Source organism: Sceloporus undulatus, chromosome 4 (genome assembly GCF_019175285.1).
Source record: "Sceloporus undulatus isolate JIND9_A2432 ecotype Alabama chromosome 4, SceUnd_v1.1, whole genome shotgun sequence".
Taxonomy (NCBI): Eukaryota; Metazoa; Chordata; class Lepidosauria; order Squamata; family Phrynosomatidae; genus Sceloporus; species Sceloporus undulatus.
Genome location: NC_056525.1, coordinates 177,571,282 through 177,589,116, shown reverse-complemented (window position 1 = coordinate 177,589,116; position 17,835 = coordinate 177,571,282). Strand labels below are relative to the sequence as shown.

Here is a 17,835-nt window from a genome sequence, read left to right as displayed (position 1 = left end):
GCTTTTGTGAAAGGGATCAAGGGAGAGGTAGAAGTGCTTTGGATGAGGAGGAGAAAAGGTTGTCATCTATGCAACTCTTTTTGATGTCTGTAAAACCAGCAGATGTAAACATATTCATTGTACAGTAGATTAAACGAAAATAACAGGACTTGCCTGGAGGTCTGTCAAGGAATTGTAGAATTCCAGAGCCAGGATACTTTTGGGAATGTGTTTCAACACAACGAACAGTGAATTTGTTTGAACGCTTGTGTACAACGTGTACACAATGGCAGCTGGTAGCTCCCATGCCAGTGGGACAATGAAACAATTCCAGGCTTTGGATAGCTTTAAAGTAGTTACTGAAATTATTTGAGAGTGGGTTTGGTACCCTGCCAGTCTCTTTGAATATCTACCAATGCCTGGAACAGATTCAATGTTCCACTAGCAAAAGAACCATCAGCCACCACTGACTAAGATCCAAAATACACTGCAAAAATAATCCAGTTTGAGATCGCTTTTACTGCCCTGGCTCAATGCTAGGGAATTATGGGAACTGTAGTTTTGTGAGACATTTAGTCAGAGAGTTCTGGTGCCACAATAAACTACAGTTCCCAGGATTTCCTAGCACTGAGCCAGGGCATTTAAAGTGGTCTCAAATTGGATAATTTCTGCAGTGTGCTTCAGATTTAGCTGTACATGAGTTGATTTTCTTTCTGAAGAAGTTTACAATGTATATACAACAAGAGTATGGCTATCCATTAAAGTTTTGATCAAAACAAATAAAAGTGTTAGTTTGGGGGGGCTATTGTTCCCAGACTTTCTCAGCCAATATGGCCACTGGCCATGCCATTCTGGTAATTGTAGTTGCAAAAGTATCTCATTATATGCTAATATTTATTTATTTAGTTATTTTCAGCATTTCCATGCTCTGCTCTCTTGCACTGTATACGTAAAAGCAGGGTGGTCTGAATGCAAATTGGGCTTTTCTTACAGATTGCAAGCTCTACTTGTACTTTGTTGTTGTTGTTGTTAACTACTTTTGAATCAGCCCCTGCGGATGAGACATCTCCTAGACCCCCTGTCTCCACTGCTCTGCTTACACCTTGTAGTTTCAGGCGTGTGACCTCTCTAATTGAGTCTAGCTATCTAGCATGTGGTCTTCCTCTTTTTCTACTACCTTCTACCTGTCATATGATTATTGTCTTTTCTAATGAGTCATGTTTCTTATGATATGGCCAAAGTACGGCAGCCTCAATTTGATAATATTGGCTTCCAGGGAGAGTTCAGGCTCAATCTGTTCAAGGATCCATTTGTTTGCCTTCTTGGCTGTCCATAGTATCCTCAGCACTTTTCTCCAGCACCATATCTCAAAGGAGTTTATTTTCTTCTGATCCACTTTCTTCACTGACCAGCTCTCACATCCATACATGTTGATGGAGAATTTATGTACATCCTCCATGCTCTTTATTTTTGTTATCTTTACGTTTAGCATCAAGCCTGCATTTGCACTTTCTTCTTTGACTTTCCTCAGTAATTGTTCCAATTTTGTGATTTTTTCTGCTAGCAGTATGCTTTATCTGCATATCTTAAATTGTTGATGTACCTTCCTCGTATCTTCACTCCTCCTTCTTCTAAGTCTAAACCTTCTTTATATGATATTTTCTACATGTAAGTTGAACAAGCAGGGTGATAGTATGTAGCCGTGCCTGACCTCTTCCCTTTGCCAATTGGGAAACCATTCTTTTTTTCCACATTCTGTTCTAACAGTAGCATCTTGTCCTAAGTACAGATTTCTCATCAGGACTATCATAATTTACCTTGTCTGTAACATACATTTTCTAGTGTAGCAAGATAAAATGGAAAGCAGATCGATGCTGTGGCATGCAGCCAAGGCCAGCTGCTCTGGTTTCTAATGCAACTGATTTCTAACTCTTGAATAGGTTTAGAAGCTTCTGCAGAATGTGGAAAGGGTGCCACACTGAGATCCTCAAAAGAACTTGTTCACATCATACCTCTTTAAAAAAGGCAAATGCCAAAAGGAAAAAAATATGAAATAAAATTACAGAGTAAATTCAGTAACATCATAAACCAAGTTTATAAAAAGGTAAAAAGGAGCAATTATCTCGGTTGAGTCCTTTAGACTGTGGAAGTGGAATGCAGCTCTGGTTATTATCCCAACAAACCTGCAGTAAGTCACCAGTAATGATTTGTTGTAAGACACCCACAGAGATTGTTTTTACAGGTATCTTTTCATCCCTTATCTTGACAAAGTGGCCAGTGCAGATTGAACTACAGTTCTCTTGCCTGCTATTGGCTTATACCAAGAGACTTATAGCTGCCACATGGTCCCTGAGGGCTAACTTAATTAACCGTTGGACAATATCTTTATTCAAAGTACCCCAAAGGCCACAAACATGTGGAAGATTTCCATCTCTTCAAGACTCAGCAAGTTAACTGGTACAAAAGTTACGGGATGAGGAAGAAATAGAAGTATGTAAAAAAATCAAATGACATGTTGTAGCCAATAGATCTCCAGTTAAACAGTCCCAAAATGGAGGCTGCAGACTGAATGCATCCCTACTACTGTTGATATATAGGTACCCAGGTATACTTAGTGATGTTTAATGGGATGAAGCATCTATGGTGGCCACTCTCCATTTCTGTAAACACACGGAAGTCTGTAACCCAGACAAAAAGACAATGATGCATGATTATACCAAAGAATGATGGACTAGATATTTACTATTCAGACTGAAACTTTGGATATTACTATCTGCACTGTGGCAGAAAGGTCACTATATATATAGTGACAAATATATACTTAAGGCAATCTACAACAGGCATGAAGTAAGCTCGAAACTGGAGTGGATTTTGATGTGACATGCTAAAAATTTATTTGGGTGGCACCATCTTAAAAATATACAGGAGAGACTACACAGTAAAACGTGCCCAACATTCTACCAGTCTTGCTAACACTCTTCCACACTGGCTGTGACTTGGATCTGCTTTTAACTGGCACTGCAGCTGGTTTATCATTTGGAATATATGCTTCAAAACTGAAAGGCTAAGAGCCTACCTTATCTTGTTACTCCCTCTCAAGAATAAAGACATGACTCAAGATAAGAATACCAGGCTGGACTTGAAAGGAAGCAAAGACATGACATTTATTGGTTTCTTTGAGAGAATAAAGTTTAAAAAAGAAAAGGCATGTCTCATAAAGCTACACTGAGAACAGCAAGGATTCAACTCCACTGCAAACCTGAACTGGAGCTGGTTCAAAAGATGCACCATTTTGTTAAAGAGTTTCCAATTTTTTCCAAGGTTCACTGATCAGCCCAGGAATAGAGTTTGTATACATTCCTCAGGCCTTTGTCTGTTGACATAAGTATGTTGGCTGAAATTATGATTTATAACACTTAGAATATATGTTTATTAGCCAAAAGTACTTGAAATAAAATAAAAAAGGCTAGTGAATATTGTTAAGTGCAAATATTTCACAAAAAACTAAACCTTTCTGTATATGTAAGACAGTACAGCAGATAGTAAAGAGGTAATCAAAGTATCTTCTCTATTTGGGGGTGGTGGTGGGAAGAATTATATCTGTAGATCCCAGAGTGCTTTACAGTTGTGATTTATTCTCACCAACCCAGCCCATGGAAGAAAGAAAGGGCAAACCCCCTCTGAAAAAATCTTGCCAAGAAAGCCCAATTATAGGTTTGCCTTTCAGTTACCAGAGGTCGGAAACAAGTCGAAGGCACACAATAACAACAACTATCGACAAAGAAGATTAGGCTGAAAGACAGTGGCATGCAATATTGAACTTAGAACCATCCCCAAACTTGGATCTAATACTCATCTCATTATCCTTTGCTGGAGTCCTCTAACACACAACAATGCAAGTTGACTGATCTTCACAGAAGAAGAAAATTAGGAAAATTTCAAGGATTTAACTTCACTCCCACACAATCTATCTCTCAGAAAAACTAAGGGCTGTTCAGTAGGAGTCATCATGTCAACGCTGTATCTGGACATTGCTGAAAGTGATTTCAACTCAGAAAAAAAGCAACAGAGTGTTTTATTTTTATTAGCAAGGGCGTATTTTAAAGAACCCTTGAGAAGACATTCCAATAAATCTACATATACCAAGTTGCCAGAAAACACTAGGAGAAGCATGCTTTAAAGACAACAGGAACTGAGATTAAAATTTTCACTGTATGCATTCATCCACACTTTCACACACAACCAATGTGCAAACTGTTTAGAAGCAAATGACCCACAAGCTGTTGTTAGTTGTGAACCACCCAATACAGGCATTTTAGGATAGGAAGACTCCCATTTCCCAACAGCATCTAGTGTAGGTTGCCTGCCCGAGTTTGGATATGTGGGATGAGGGAAATGGAATTTGTAATTTACTAGTAGCTGAACTGCTGATGACAGTTGTTTTGTTACTCTACTCCCTAAAGAGCAATTCAAAGTTTGGCACGATGAAGACAGCAGACACAGCACATATGATACTGGCAGAAAAATTAATTCCTCCCAGAAGCTTTAAGTTTCAGAATTTTGGCACTGGCCTTTGGACAGGCAACTGTTGGTTGCTTTTTTTTAACGACTGTGCATGAGGGAGTTATTTCAACACAGCTAGCGTAGGCTCAACAGGAAGAGGCTGGGTGTGGAGACAGGTGTCCCAGGATTCTCCAAACCAGGTAGGCTCGCTCTTCAATGGGAGTGATAGCAGATGGAAGTAAATGTCATTGGCACCAGAGTGCCTACATACCAGTAGAACTTGATCTTCCCATTCTTACAATAGGTAGTCATGGGTGAGGTGAGCACATTTCCAATTTGTGAGAAGTACTGTAGTTTGCTATGTTCAGAGCCAATGGTTCATAGCTAGTGTAAAAAGGAATGCCACCAATAGCAGCAAGAGTAGCTTTTGCTTCATGGTCTTGTATAGCCACAGCATACAACACTGAGATATAGAGAAAAGGGATAAAAATGAATAATGTTCATGAATGTTGAAGAGTTAATATTTTGTATCAAGAATGCTTTTACCTAAGCTAAGGAGCATTCAAAAAGGAGTTATAATGAGGGCAAACCAGTACAACTGCAGCACAAGCTGTACAATGTCTACAGAGGGCACGTACAATAGGCTGTATTTGTAATGTGCATCTCTTCTGAAACTTAATGAATCTGCGGCTTTTGTATATTCTGGGCTCAGCCCAAACTGAACGACAATGCTGAGGTTGTGGGGCTTATCTAGCTCCTTCAAAGTGGTTAAAGCCCCTTGACATATCAAAAAGTGTTCATCCTTACATTTTGCTTATTTGGATTTATCTGTCAAACAGGCTACTATGGCTCTTATCCCTGATTCTAGATAACTGGTTAAATGTTACATCACACACACCAATTCCAATACGTATGCTTTGGGTACTGGCTATGCTGCTCTGCTAATCATCTATTTAAAAAAGTGAATTATGGCTCTTAGTATTGATGATTTATCTCCCCTTTGCCATAAAGGGGTAGTCCAACGGAGTGGGGAACTGGAAAAAGTCTGAGAGGATAACTTAGCCAGGGATAACCCTAGCGTAAAGTGAAACTCTCAGCTTGTGTACAGAACTGGCAGGGTAAGACATGTGTGGTCCTCCTAATGTTCTTGAACTACACTTCTCATCACACCTCAACCCTAATTCTAATGTCTAGAGCTGATGTCAGTTAAAGTCTAATAATATCTGTGGCCATCTATTGCTCAACCCTGATCCAAAATGAGCTGATTTCTAGCAAAATACATTAACCATCTACTGACTTCTCAGTAAACATCTGGAACTCTAAGACACACTTTTAAAATACATCTGAAGGGACCTAGAATGAATAGTACTGTATACATATGGTTCTAAGCAGTTGGGGGGGGGGGTTTGCAGGAAAGCTACAGGTAGTACAGTATTGAGCAATGGAAAGGATAGATGGCTGAAACAACTCCCATTTGCATCGGGCAGTAGCTGGGTCAAAGACTAGGCTGGATTTACGCAGGAATGGAAGCTATTTGGGAGACGAGAAAATGATGTAATGAGCACCACAGAAGGATCAGAAGCTTTCGTTTGAGCCTCCTTAGCAGATGAATGTTTATTTATGTATACAGCAATGATATAAAAAACTCCCCCCCCCAACCCTAAGAACTTAATACGATAAGAGAAAGTTGTATGACTCTGCATTTCCTTGCCTATACCTACAGGAGCCACCATGGAAAGTGGTGAATCATGAAGCATGCAGAGAAAGAAAGAGCACAAATAAGCCAGCAAATTCAATTAATACACAATGGTTTGGATCCTATTTAGTCACGTAGACTCCCTGAAATCAAAGGGACTTCTAGTCCCTTAGAAACTTCAGCCCTTTTTCAAGTAAATAACAGTATCTGGATCTACTTCAGGATCTCATCCAAAATCTGGATCTAATGCAGTGACTATACCCTATTTACAAATGGGGAAAGGCTGTAGCCGGACAATTAAATACCACTGTAACATTAAAAAGTCTTGGCCTTGCTGCCTGGGGGATTCTGGGAGCTCTAATAAAAAACAAACAAACAAAAAAATGCCCCCCCCCCAAATTCTGAGAATAAAACCCCCAAAAGTACCATTTGAAAACCTCTGTGTGAAAGGAATCTGAAAAATTAGTGTTAGCACAGACCTTTCTGCTTCTCTACCAACTGAGAAGGAATAAAAACAAAAAGTAGATGTTTAAAAGAGAGAAAGAGAAGGACAGAAACAGAGAAAATCCCCTATAAATTGGATTAAGGGGAGTTAGTCACTCCTGGCTGCTTCTCAAACAGAAGTCAGACACTGAAGACTTTGCCATTCACAAAACCCATGTGCATACACTGAATCTTACTGGATGAGAAGAAGACTGGGAAAGAAGGGGGGGCAGTTGCTTGCTATAATGCGCAATTTAAAGGGAACTGACATTACTTCTCTTTTCTATTTCCACAGTGCATGCAACTGCAGTAAAGTTAACTGTCGTAATTCTTACCATCAGATGTAAAACTATTAATGTGTGCAACACACCAAGCAAATTCAGCATTAAACACTTTCATAGTTTCCCTCTGAGCCAACATTTAAAAGCCTAACCACAATCCCAGCTCCTATGCAGCATCTTCCAAGTGAAACTTCCTGTTGCTACTCTCAAGGCAAAATATCCTTGACCAAGAGATATTTATTAGAAGCAGCCAAGACCTTTAAAATGTTTTTTTTTGGGGGGGGGATAGATAAGGGAAGGTAAGAGTAGGATGGGAAAGGCACACTGCTGTAAACGTGTCCTTTCCCTCCACCCCTGCCCCAGACAGGGCTTATTCATTTAGTGGCTTTGCTATTGCAACTCAGCATACATTTACATGACACCAGTGCGGTTGCCAGAGGGAGAACAAGAGAGTGAGAGAAAGAGGGCTGTAATTGAAGCCACCAAAAATAACCCATTGGCAAAAAGGCACTAGCTATTTAGCTTAGCACACCCCCTTTCAACCATTCTCATGGCCATAATTCAAGAAAAAGTTTTGCCAACACACCAAAATAAGACTGCTCCCCCCTTGCAGGATGGGTGGGGAGGAATGGGATGACTTCAAGATGCTACAAGAGTGAGGAATAGGAAAGCTGCCCAGAAGGGCTCAGTTGATTCAACACATCTCAGTGGCAACCAAGAGAACAAGACCATCAGTTGCTGGAGATTTCTCTGAACCCCCTTCAAAACATCCTTTCCTCTCCCCCATTAGATAATTCCTCTAGTCTGACTCAGCAGGCTAATAGGAATAACAGCCTGTCAGAAATGAAATGCTGGCACAAAGCATTTAATAACTGCTCTTCTTTGGAGACACAGGAGACTTAGTCATGAAGAGACTCCAGGTGAAGCATTTCCATAAATCTTGGTCAAAGTAAAGAGTGGTAAGGGTGTCCACATGCCTGCCTCTGTCTTAATTTGTAAAATTGTTTAGTATACACACAGATCAAATGGATTCTTTCTAAAGAGTTGAACCAGAAGCACACACTAAGAAATGTGAAGGCAGTCAAACATTCAATCTGGTGCTCTCAAATGTGTAGGAATATAACTCACATAATCTCATTGTTACATAAACTATATTATATAAATTGTATTCCAACAAATCTTGAGGATTCCTGGTTTGCGACAGATTGCAATATGGTCTGCATTCCAAACTCTCTCATGGCAGAGACTGGAAGCAACAAGCTTTCCAAGGCAGCAACAAAAAAAAAATTTTTTGAAAAATAATTTGACAATGGCTAACATCATTATGTGTTTTTGTAATGTGTAGAAAGTACATATTTACCCATTATAGTTTTCTTAAACATTGCTCTTTGAGGAGGATTTAAGGCTATTTTCTTATTTTTAACTAAATGATAGAAAAGTAACCCATTACTAATGCATTGCTTTTTAATAATGAATAAGAGAATGTGAGTTCCATCCTTAGGCTCCTTTTTCTAAAACACCTGTTGTTTAACTTTTATTGAAAAATTTAATTTATTCACCAAGAAAACTTTACATGTTAGCAGTAAAAAAGAAAGAACACACACACAGATTTGTCTTCTGGGCTTTTAAACAAGAGTGTGATGTTTTGTGTTTCTCCACTCAACAGTGGCTTGTATTTTAAGCATGGAAAATGGAATTCCTGAACAATCATCTTGGCTATTCAGAGGCTGAAAAATAGTTTGTGGCTGCAATTTGCAAGGGTAAGTGAAGTCCAATGAGATCACTGCATTCCATTTACACACATACTTGTGATTCAGCATGACTGGAGCAGTGAAAAGAGGTGCATGCTTAATGAGACCATCCATGCCTGCAGAACAATTGAGAAAGTCATCCAAACCTAATAGCAATAAATATTCACAACTGTAATGTACAGACACATAAACCCAGGTAGCCTTCTAACAAGGTGCTGTAGTGCCATCATAAGTTCAAACATACCATTACCAAAGGGGAAATATTGGGGGGAGGGTGATCTCCAACTAGTTTTGTAAATCTGACAGGTGAAAACTCAGTATAGCAAGTGATTCCAAGACATTTTTACAAAAGCGAAAGTGCTTAAGCACTTCAGGATGGTAAGGGAGGCACACCAGAATCTCTCCAAACAAAGTTGGTTTTTTTACAGTTCAGTTCACAAACTCATTAAAACAAAGTACTCCCATTTTTGAGCAAAGTTAATGGTCTTTAAACAGGTGTTTAAAAAGACTATGGGTGGTAGCTATTGCTATTAGATGTAGCTCAACTTACCATACTTAAGTATTGTAATCTGCTTAATCAGAACAGAGAAAAACAGCAATGGCAATTAGATATCATTTTCCCCAGGGAAACTTTAAGCTATATGAGTTGATGTACTCACAAAGCAAGCTGCATCTAGCAAACTCTCCCTTTTTATTTTTACTATTAAGGAATACCAGACTAGTTTCAATTGGCAGATTAATATTGGAAGTCCATTAATAAAAAAGCAAAGTTCTGTTCTAATATTTCTTTTTCAGTGCAAGTATTTAGAATGTTTCCCATAGAATACCCATGGAAATCTCTATGTGGCACAGCCTCATCCTGGCTGTGCAAAAAGCAGGTGAGGCACTGTTCCTCCACACAGTACCCTATGCAGAGAAGAAGGGCAAAGAAAGTAAAGCCATAGGCCACATGGAGCTCCCATGCCCTTTATTGTACCCCCCACTTCACCCTAGGACAGTGATGGAGAACCTTTTTGGGCCAAAAAGGTCTCCGGAGTCGCACTACAACACCCAAGCCACTATGTCACACTGGCTCCCAAATGTACTAAACTCAATAGGAAAAAGAACTAAGTGCATTCTAAATAGTGGGATTTGTTGTTGTTGTTTCTGACTGATGGTGGTCGGCATGGTGTGTTCTTGGCAAGATTTGTTCAGAGAAGCTTTATCATCACCTTCCCCTGAGGCTGAGACCATGAAGTTTACCACATTGGCTGAGGAACAGGTCACTTGCGTTCCAGCTCTGGGGATGGGAGGCGGCGGGTAATGGATTTTACCACATAATGGGGATGCTGCCGCCACCACCGAGCATCCCCATTCCGTTCCGGAAGTGTTCCCCAGGGGCCGAGAGTGTGACTTGCCCAAGATCACCCAGACGGTTTCTGTGCACAAGTGTGGATTTTATTTATTTATTTATTTATTTATTTATGGATTTGAAGCTTAGTCTCTAGAGTTGCAGTCTTAAGACTCAAACCACTACACCACTCTAGCTCTATTTTACATCATATACAAACATTTTATATATTATGTATTTTTAAAAGTCCTTTAAAACACAGGGCCCTTGAGTTCTTGGCCAAGCATAGCCTCTCACAGGATTTTTTTGAAACTTTACTTGCCAGTAAATGGTCATGCTATTCGTTTTTTGCAACAACAGCACTCTGTCCGTCCAAAAATCCACACAAGAAACCAACTTAGAAAAGAAAAACAGACTTTCCCAACAAGGTACCATGCTACCTACTTTGTGATTCCTTCTGTTTAAAGCAATCTGCATTGTACAGGTTATCAAGAATTTCCAATTAAAGAATGTCCAGCTTCTTTGAGAGCCAGTATGGTGTAGTGGTTTGAGGGCTGGGCTACGACTGGAGACCAGGGCTCGATTTTCAGCTGAGCCATGAAACCTACTGTGTAATCTTGGGCAAGTCATAGGCTCTTGGCCTCAGGGGAAGGCAATGACAAACCTCCTCCAAACAAATTTTGGCAAGAAAACACCATGAAAGCCTATCTGAGGGTTGCCATAAATCAGAAACTCCTTGAAGGCACGGAACAGCTTCTTTTAGTATACTTTGTTTAAAGCCATCTTTATATGCCATAATAGTGTACATTCAATACACTTTTAAAAGAAAAACTTTGTAGTCCAATGGTAATTGAAATGTATTTCTTTAGATTTCAGGTTACCACCAGCCCAAGAAGGAGCATGACATGGACTTCTCTCGTGTCACCTAAGATGCCAAACATTACAAAGTGGAACAGGAGGAGCTCACAGCTCTCAAAATAATGTCAGAAAAGACACTCCCCAACCGACAAAGCTACATCCAGTTCCATTTCTGTTTCTTTTAAAGTTGATGATACAGCCAAGACAAAAAGAAGCAACAACTCAAACTAGAAACCCTACATGTGCTCTAGTAATTAAGTATTTGTTAATGTCACGATAAAAGCAGTATATCCACATGCTGCCTGCATTATTTACTCATTTACATCATTTAACAAGAGTATTGTTAGTGGGAGGTTAATTCAGAAGCATTTACTACATTTCCTGTTTAAAGTTTCTAATTTTAGCAGTGTTTTTTCTCCCTTTTAAGTAAGGTATTGTATTGCTACTTCTGGACTTAATTTCCTATCACTACACATTATCTACCAAAAGATCTAATGACTTCCTATGTCTCTCAGGAATATGAGATAGAGGGAGCGATACAAATGAAGAATCAGTAACTTTTTCCCATTATGATGGTTAGATGCCATAGAACTATTGCTGTTACTAATCTGTACATTAGAATAAATGCAAGGATTTTTTTTTTAAAAAAGTGTGTGGGATGATAAAGGATTCTTTAATCTTCAAATAAATAAGCTCCCCTAAGCAGAACCTCTGCATCCAGATACAGAAAATTCTCCCCTTGCCAAATAACAACCCTGGCCCAATGAGGTAGCCAGTTAAAAGTGCCTCAGACATTTTAGCTATTCTCTCTATTCACAAAAGCCTCCAAAGTGTATGTTAAAAGGGACAAAAACTAATTAAAGCCATATGCTGCCATATCTTGAAACAGCAGCTTCTGGATTTACACACACACACACACCTAACGGTGGTTGATCAGTTTTGCTTTGGCAAATTTGAGCTGGATACTAAATAATCTTGTTGGCTGTGAATACCACACAACATAGATTCAAATATGCAAGAAGAGAACATCATTACAGCATAGAAGTGGTAATGAAAACTGTGATGATGGTAACTATCACTTGGTTATGGCTGCAGTAGAACTAGGATTGCCAAACAACAACGACAACTCAAAAACAAACCTGAACCCTTCACTCCTTTTCTATCAGTGTGGCACAAAGAGTTTAATTTTCTTTAAAAAAAATACCACTATGCCAGAAAGAGTACTCACCTGCTTAATTTCTATGTCAGAATGCTGACAAAGGCACAGTAGAAATATCAATAAAGGAACTGGTAATCCAATGTGGAAATATCCATTCAGTTTACTATCCATGTATCATGACTGGCCAGTATGCTTCTTCCAAACAGCATTATTCTCATTGCTATTTGCATTGCAGGAGATTTTTGCAAAACCCCTCCATATTCTGGAGAAACCTGTAAAGCAAACCTCAGGAAGAGGACCTGAAAATTCTGTTGGGCATGCACACCTCTGGATCCTAGCCATCAGAAATGAAACCTGTGGTTGAAGCATTAGGAACTAAACTCATCCCTCCACATTTGTGGCTTTGATTTTTGCGGATCTGATTATTCACAGATTTTATTAATATACTCTCGCTAGGAATATCTAGGTCCTCCAGTGCAACTCTATGGTCAACTTTAAAAGTTACACTGAAGGACCTAGAGACTGCAAGAAAGAACATTCTACTAGGCCAATGTAGCTCCTTCAGCACAATTCGATGGCCAATGTCTGGCAGATGTTGACCACAGAGTTGCACTGGAGGACCTAGAGATGCCTAGAGAGGTGTTCTCTTAGTAAAAATGTAGTGTTTTTGTTATTTGCAGTTTTTCTACATTCATGGGGGTCCTATGTACTGCAAGTCAACGTTTCTTGTCTTTTAACCCAGCACAGAAAGGTTATTTTCTCCTGCCTCTTCAGAATTAAGGTACCCATGTGACTACTCCAAATTTGGGGTCTAAATATCCTAAAGGCACCAGCTTCCACCCAATCTTGGAAGCTAAGCAGGGTCAGCTCTAGTTAGTATTTGGATGGGAGACTGCTAATGAACACCGGGTGCTCTCAGCTATTTTTGAGGATGGAACTAGCAAAACTACCTCTAAGTATTCCTTGGCTTAAAAAGCCCTATGAAATTCATGAAATTGCCATAAGTTGACAGCTGACTTGAAAGCACATACACACACAATCTATGAAGAATCTTACAACCTGCTACTACAGGAAACATTTCAGGTTTGGTTGGCCTTAATTACTGAAGAACAAAGTTTTGAGAGCCCACACCACCACTAAGTCTATCCAGAATATTCACAGATATTAGCTAAGGGCTGGGCCTTTCAAACCAAGCCTCAGAAAAGTTAGTGAGAAGCATCCTTTTTATTTCAGCTGAAGAAAAGACAGTCAACAGTGTTAATGTTTTCCTTTTATTGACTGTTTGATGTTCATTTACACAAACATTCCATCAAAACTGGTCAACCACATCTCTCCTCCAGGCTCTACTTAAGGGGGAAAAACTCTTTTGTACTATTACTGATGCTTGAAACGAGCTGCTTTGAGAAACCAATGAAACAAATGCTAGCCTGGGAACTGGTAGTCAAACTACATTAATGGAGCTTTACATACCATGCTGCCCCCTTTTTAAGGAACCAATTCAGTACTCTCAAAGCACTACAAACATCCACTTTGCACAAACCAACAAGGCAGCCTAGGCTGGTACACTATCAAGGGATGTACTTGTCACAAAACCAAAATTATATCCCGCTGAACTTTTTGCCCTAAAGAGAAGGGCTTGTACAGACAACTGGCAAGTCACTGTGTAAACAGAATGCTGGACTAGACACATCTTTGGTCTGATCCAACGTGTCACTTACATTCTTGGCACACTTTCAGGATGTTCTTAGCACACTGGTAACAGGAAGCATCACTTCTACACAGCTGAATCAAACAGTGCAAATGTTATCTGTCTGCCTATCTCTGTTTCTATCTCTCTCACACACACCAGCCTACAAATCTAAGAGCAACTAGAGTCTACCACAGAATTCATAAAGCCTGCTAGCCATGGTGAATGTGGAAGTGCACTGTGGAAAAATACAACTATTTTTCCTAGGATTGCTTCCTGAGTTCCATTACAGTGCTCAAAACAAAAACAAACCAGATACTACTGGAGGCTACTACCAGACAGATATCCTTTCAATAAATACAACAAGTTCATTGAAAAAGAAGAAGCATTAGACTCTGCTTCAGGGGGACAAAACAGTGCTCTACCTGAAGGCACACTGGGTGCTTCTGCCTGGTGTGCTTTTAAAGAGATCAGGGCCAAGACAATGCCTGGACAGGAGACCTTCTAGGAACCATTTTCAGCTCTGGGCAAGATAACAGGTATATAAAACAGGATAAGGAAAGGGATATGTGAAACAGCCTAGAGGACTAAGTGCTGTGCAACTGTTTAACAGCTTTCTGCACAGATTCCAGTATTTGCATAAAGCTAGAAAGGATTAAGTGCTCATTACACTGCAAGGCTGCAGCTTCTTGTGATAAATGAGCTGGGAACTGCTGGTGGCTGAGAGGGGAAGACAAGAGAACAGCATCTGCTACAAGTAGAAAATGTCTTGCACATTGATCTTAAGAGAAATAGAAGATGTGCCCTTTGGCGAGCTGATCACTGTTGCCTGTTCATGTGTGCCTGCCAGGAAGCCAACAAAGCCATGCCTTCCCCTCCAGAAAAGCAAAGTTGAAAAATGTTCTTCACGAGTATCTAAAGAGAGGAATTTTGTATTACAACCTGCCCGGATTGGGAGGGGGAGAGGAGAAATCAGCAGTAGCAGGGCACAAATACTCTCTTTTACAAGAGACCAGTGGATGTCTAGCCATACCAAGGCAGAGAGAGAATGGCTCACCTATTACCTGTCCTACATTTTTATTTAGATATGTCTCCTGCTCTAATCCCCAAGGCTTGGGGCAGATAACCTTTCTTTCTTTATCACGTCAGTGAAGCAAGGCAGCATTCCCATTTTGCAAAGAGAGGGCAAAGGCTAAATGAACACAATATGCCCCAAGGCCACCCCAGTCAAACTCAGGTGGGATTTAAACCCAGGTCCACGTGCTGAAGCCTATTAACTTCTCCACCTGTGAAACAAGTCTGTTTCCATTGCGATTAGCAGCACTGATGGCTCAGCATACTTAACAGGGGAAAGAAAAAAGCCTGGAGCAGAACAGCTGTGCATTTCCCTTGATGCTGAAACGAGAGAGGGATATTGGTCCAAGATGGTAATCTAGTCACAACCTGCTCAGCCAGTGTCAAGCGACAGCAACAAACAAGATGGCATATGGAAGACACCCATTTCCTACTTAGGAATTCCTGAGTGCTCTGGTCCCAGGAGCAAAAAACAAAACAAAAACTGAGCACCAGAGAAAAACCTTAGGCCCAAATGCAAGTGTTAGTCCCAACTAGAGAAGACCTTTTGAATCCACTCCTGAACAAAAGTCAATACTTACATAAACTGCACTGATCCTACAAGTCCACTCTAGTTGGAATTAGAAATCAGACTGAGCCCTTTTTATCACCATCAAAATACGTAAGCTACACTTATCCACATCAGATCCCCAGGTATTATACATTAACAATAGAACAAAGCAAATACAGTAATGTTACAGAATAAGAGGCATAAAAACCTATTCAAACAGCAAGTAAATGAATAAATTTTTAACTGAAAAAGAATTAAAATGCTTTGGCAAGAAGGAATGTTTTGTTTCAGGGCCAAAAAGAGAGGTCAGACCATGCCAACTACACTCCCCGTCCTTAGGAGGTGGTATTTAAAAAAAGTTTTGCAGTTCTCTTCAGATATCTATGCCTCTCAAATACACTCCAAACAATACACAATATTTGACTTATTCTATGTTTGAAGCTGTGAAACTGAATAGCAGCTGTAAGATGATAATGGCTGGTAAGGGAATAGAAAAAGAAGAATACGGGAAGAAGATGTATCTTACTCCAAACAGTATTAGCATTGGTTATGGCTTATGGCTTTAGGTATAACATTCTACTGCTTCTAAAACGTGATTGTCAAATGTATCAGTGTGTTTACTGCAAGTGCTCAAGGACTAAGCTGTTTTCCCCACCCCATTTCTCCTCCTCCTCACTGCATTTTTTAAATAAGAGAGCATTTTAACAATGTGATGCAAGATCATCAGGCTCTGCATTTTCCAGTACCACATCCAAGCTAAATAAGAAGCATATTATGTTTTTTCGAGAGAGAATTGATCTGGAGATAAAAGTAAATTCGAATTGACACTGGCATGACAAAAGAAGAAGCTGTTCCTCATGATTTAAGCTAGACCTGGCATTTGCAAACAGTTGTCATTTGTTATGACCAAGAGCCAGTATACACGATGAGGCTACCAAGACCACCACTCCCTATATCATCATACAATAAAAATGTCACTCATACTACAGTTATGAAAACCAGGGGACAGTCCCAAAAATCTACATCCTAATTACACTTCATTTAAATCTTATATTGCACACACATGGATTGATACATACCAAACCAGGCCCCTGATTATGTGCAAGAATGGGTCATCTTATATGAAGTCGAAGGCTTTCATTGCTGGCATCCATTGGTTTTTGTGGGTTTGTGAAACTATGTGGCCATATTCTAGAACATGGCCACATAGCTCGAAAAACCCACAAAAAATTATGGTAACCTTATAGAACTGGCTTGGATGTCACTCCTGAGAAAGTTTATCCTCATTTGTACTGCTCTATGATTTTGTAGCTTAGCTATCATAGACAAAGTGTAAACAGAGCCACATGGGAACAAAATCTTTGCTTCAATTCCTTTGAAAGCCTGAGAATGGTTTAGCAATGCAGTTTTGGATAGCTAATATGCAAGTCAAATAAATTAGGCAAGCGAATTGGGTGGAGTGGGAACTAATGCAAGAGTGGGAAAGAACTATGTGTTTATTTGTTTAAAAATATACTGGCTTCTAATATGTGTAAGTTTTTTTAAAAAAAGTTTTCTACCTGTTTATGGCAGCAGTAGAAGAGAAAGTGGAGGTATACATCAATTCTCTCATCCAGTTTACACTTAAGGAAAGTCACTAGTGGACTTCAAATTGTGCACCTAACATTCTCTGAAATTCAGCTGTCATTTATTTTATACATATATATTTTATACATATATATATAGATCCAAATTAAATTTCCTACATACCAAGGAAGGGATTTTAAATAATGAAAAGCACATGCAACATCACTTTCTTTTGCTGTATTAATGAAAGGAATATGTACATTATTTTGAGTCCATGCTATTTTGATAAGTTGATCCACATCAGTCTTGTCCCTCATAATAAATTCCTGCTACTGTACTTTCAGAATAACAGTTTATATATACTACTTAAATACTGTGGCTGAGGACCTAATGCAAACAATATTCTCCTCTTGACTGAGGCTTCAAAAACTGTTAATCATTTGAAGAAACAAGCAGCTTACATTTTCAGGAAATGGATGACCATCTTATCTTACCTTGTTTTTGTATAAAAATTCTAAGCAGCGGGTTTGCACTTGAAACAGCCTTGAAGAAGTTGTCATCATTATTAATAGGAAGAAGATCCCCATGTATATCTGCATATCCGATCATAACTTCCATGTTGGATATATGATGAATGTGAAGGATAAGTTTGTAGAAGTCCTCAAATTTCCCTGGCTTATAGCGATCCAGAGAAAATCTTCTAAATTCAGCACCAAACTGCAATCAAAGGAAAGAGTGCAGAGAAATAATGTCAGAATTTTAAAAGTGTATTTAATACAACAAGAAACTAAGTAAAATAAAACTAATAAAAAGGTAGGTATATAACCTTATTTTCTTATTACTGCTCCAGATATAATAAAGAATATAACATTGAATTTCAAAGAAAATGTGACAAAATGACATGTTCAGTCGAAATCA

General features: G+C 39.3%; 1 protein-coding gene across 1 annotated transcript in view; it reads right to left on the bottom strand.

Moving 5' to 3' along the window:
- The window catches only part of PARD6G (par-6 family cell polarity regulator gamma), a 93,272-nt gene that overhangs the window by 47,982 nt on the left and 27,455 nt on the right, over positions 1 to 17,835 (bottom strand). Inside the window, exon 2 of the mRNA XM_042466052.1 lies at positions 17,412 to 17,634. Coding sequence (XP_042321986.1) covers positions 17,412 to 17,634 — 223 coding nt within the window. The remainder of the gene's footprint in view (positions 1 to 17,411; positions 17,635 to 17,835) is intronic.